The sequence below is a fragment of the Sinocyclocheilus grahami genome, unplaced genomic scaffold (genome assembly GCF_001515645.1).
Source record: "Sinocyclocheilus grahami isolate Dianchi unplaced genomic scaffold, SAMN03320097.WGS_v1.1 scaffold12217.1, whole genome shotgun sequence".
Lineage (NCBI taxonomy): Eukaryota > Metazoa > Chordata > Actinopteri > Cypriniformes > Cyprinidae > Sinocyclocheilus > Sinocyclocheilus grahami.
Window position 1 is genome coordinate 5,603 of NW_015514280.1, and position 512 is coordinate 6,114.

Here is a 512-nt window from a genome sequence, read left to right on the forward strand (position 1 = left end):
TCTGTGACCTTTCTCACCCTCACAGGTCTGTGCATCGTCATCTCGGTGGAGATCATGAGGCAGTCGGTCAAACGCATGATTGACAGTGACGAGACCATATGGATCGAGTACTACTATTCGTGGTCCTTCGCTTGCGCCTGCGCCGCCTTCACCCTCCTCTTCCTCAGCGGCATCAGCCTCCTCATCATCTCCATGCCACACATGCCCAGAAACCCCTGGGAGACCTGCATGGACGCCGAACCAGAGCCCATAGACTAGAGTAGCGTCGACCACAGAGTAAGAGCGCAACGCAACGGACACAGGAGTCACACTAGCAGAGCGAATGATAATGATGCATTGCATTTATAGATGATGATAGTGATGCATTGATATTTTTAACTAAGCATTGACAGCGACGTCGAATTATTTAAAGGGATAGATTATCCAAAACTTTTTTCTATTTGTATAGATTCCTTGAAATTGTGTTCAGCAGAAGTCGGTCAGTCATGCAAGTTTAAACCCCTTAACTGTCA

At 47.5% G+C, this 512-nt stretch overlaps 1 protein-coding gene across 1 annotated transcript in view; it reads left to right on the top strand.

Annotated features, from left to right (window-relative positions):
* The window catches only part of LOC107578828 (voltage-dependent calcium channel gamma-1 subunit-like), a gene marked incomplete at its 5' end in the record, with an annotated part of 3,666 nt that extends 3,287 nt beyond the window's left edge, over positions 1-379 (top strand). The window contains one exon of the mRNA XM_016264739.1: positions 26-379. Coding sequence (XP_016120225.1) covers positions 26-258 — 233 coding nt within the window. The remainder of the gene's footprint in view (positions 1-25) is intronic.
* Positions 380-512: the final 133 nt, after the last annotated feature.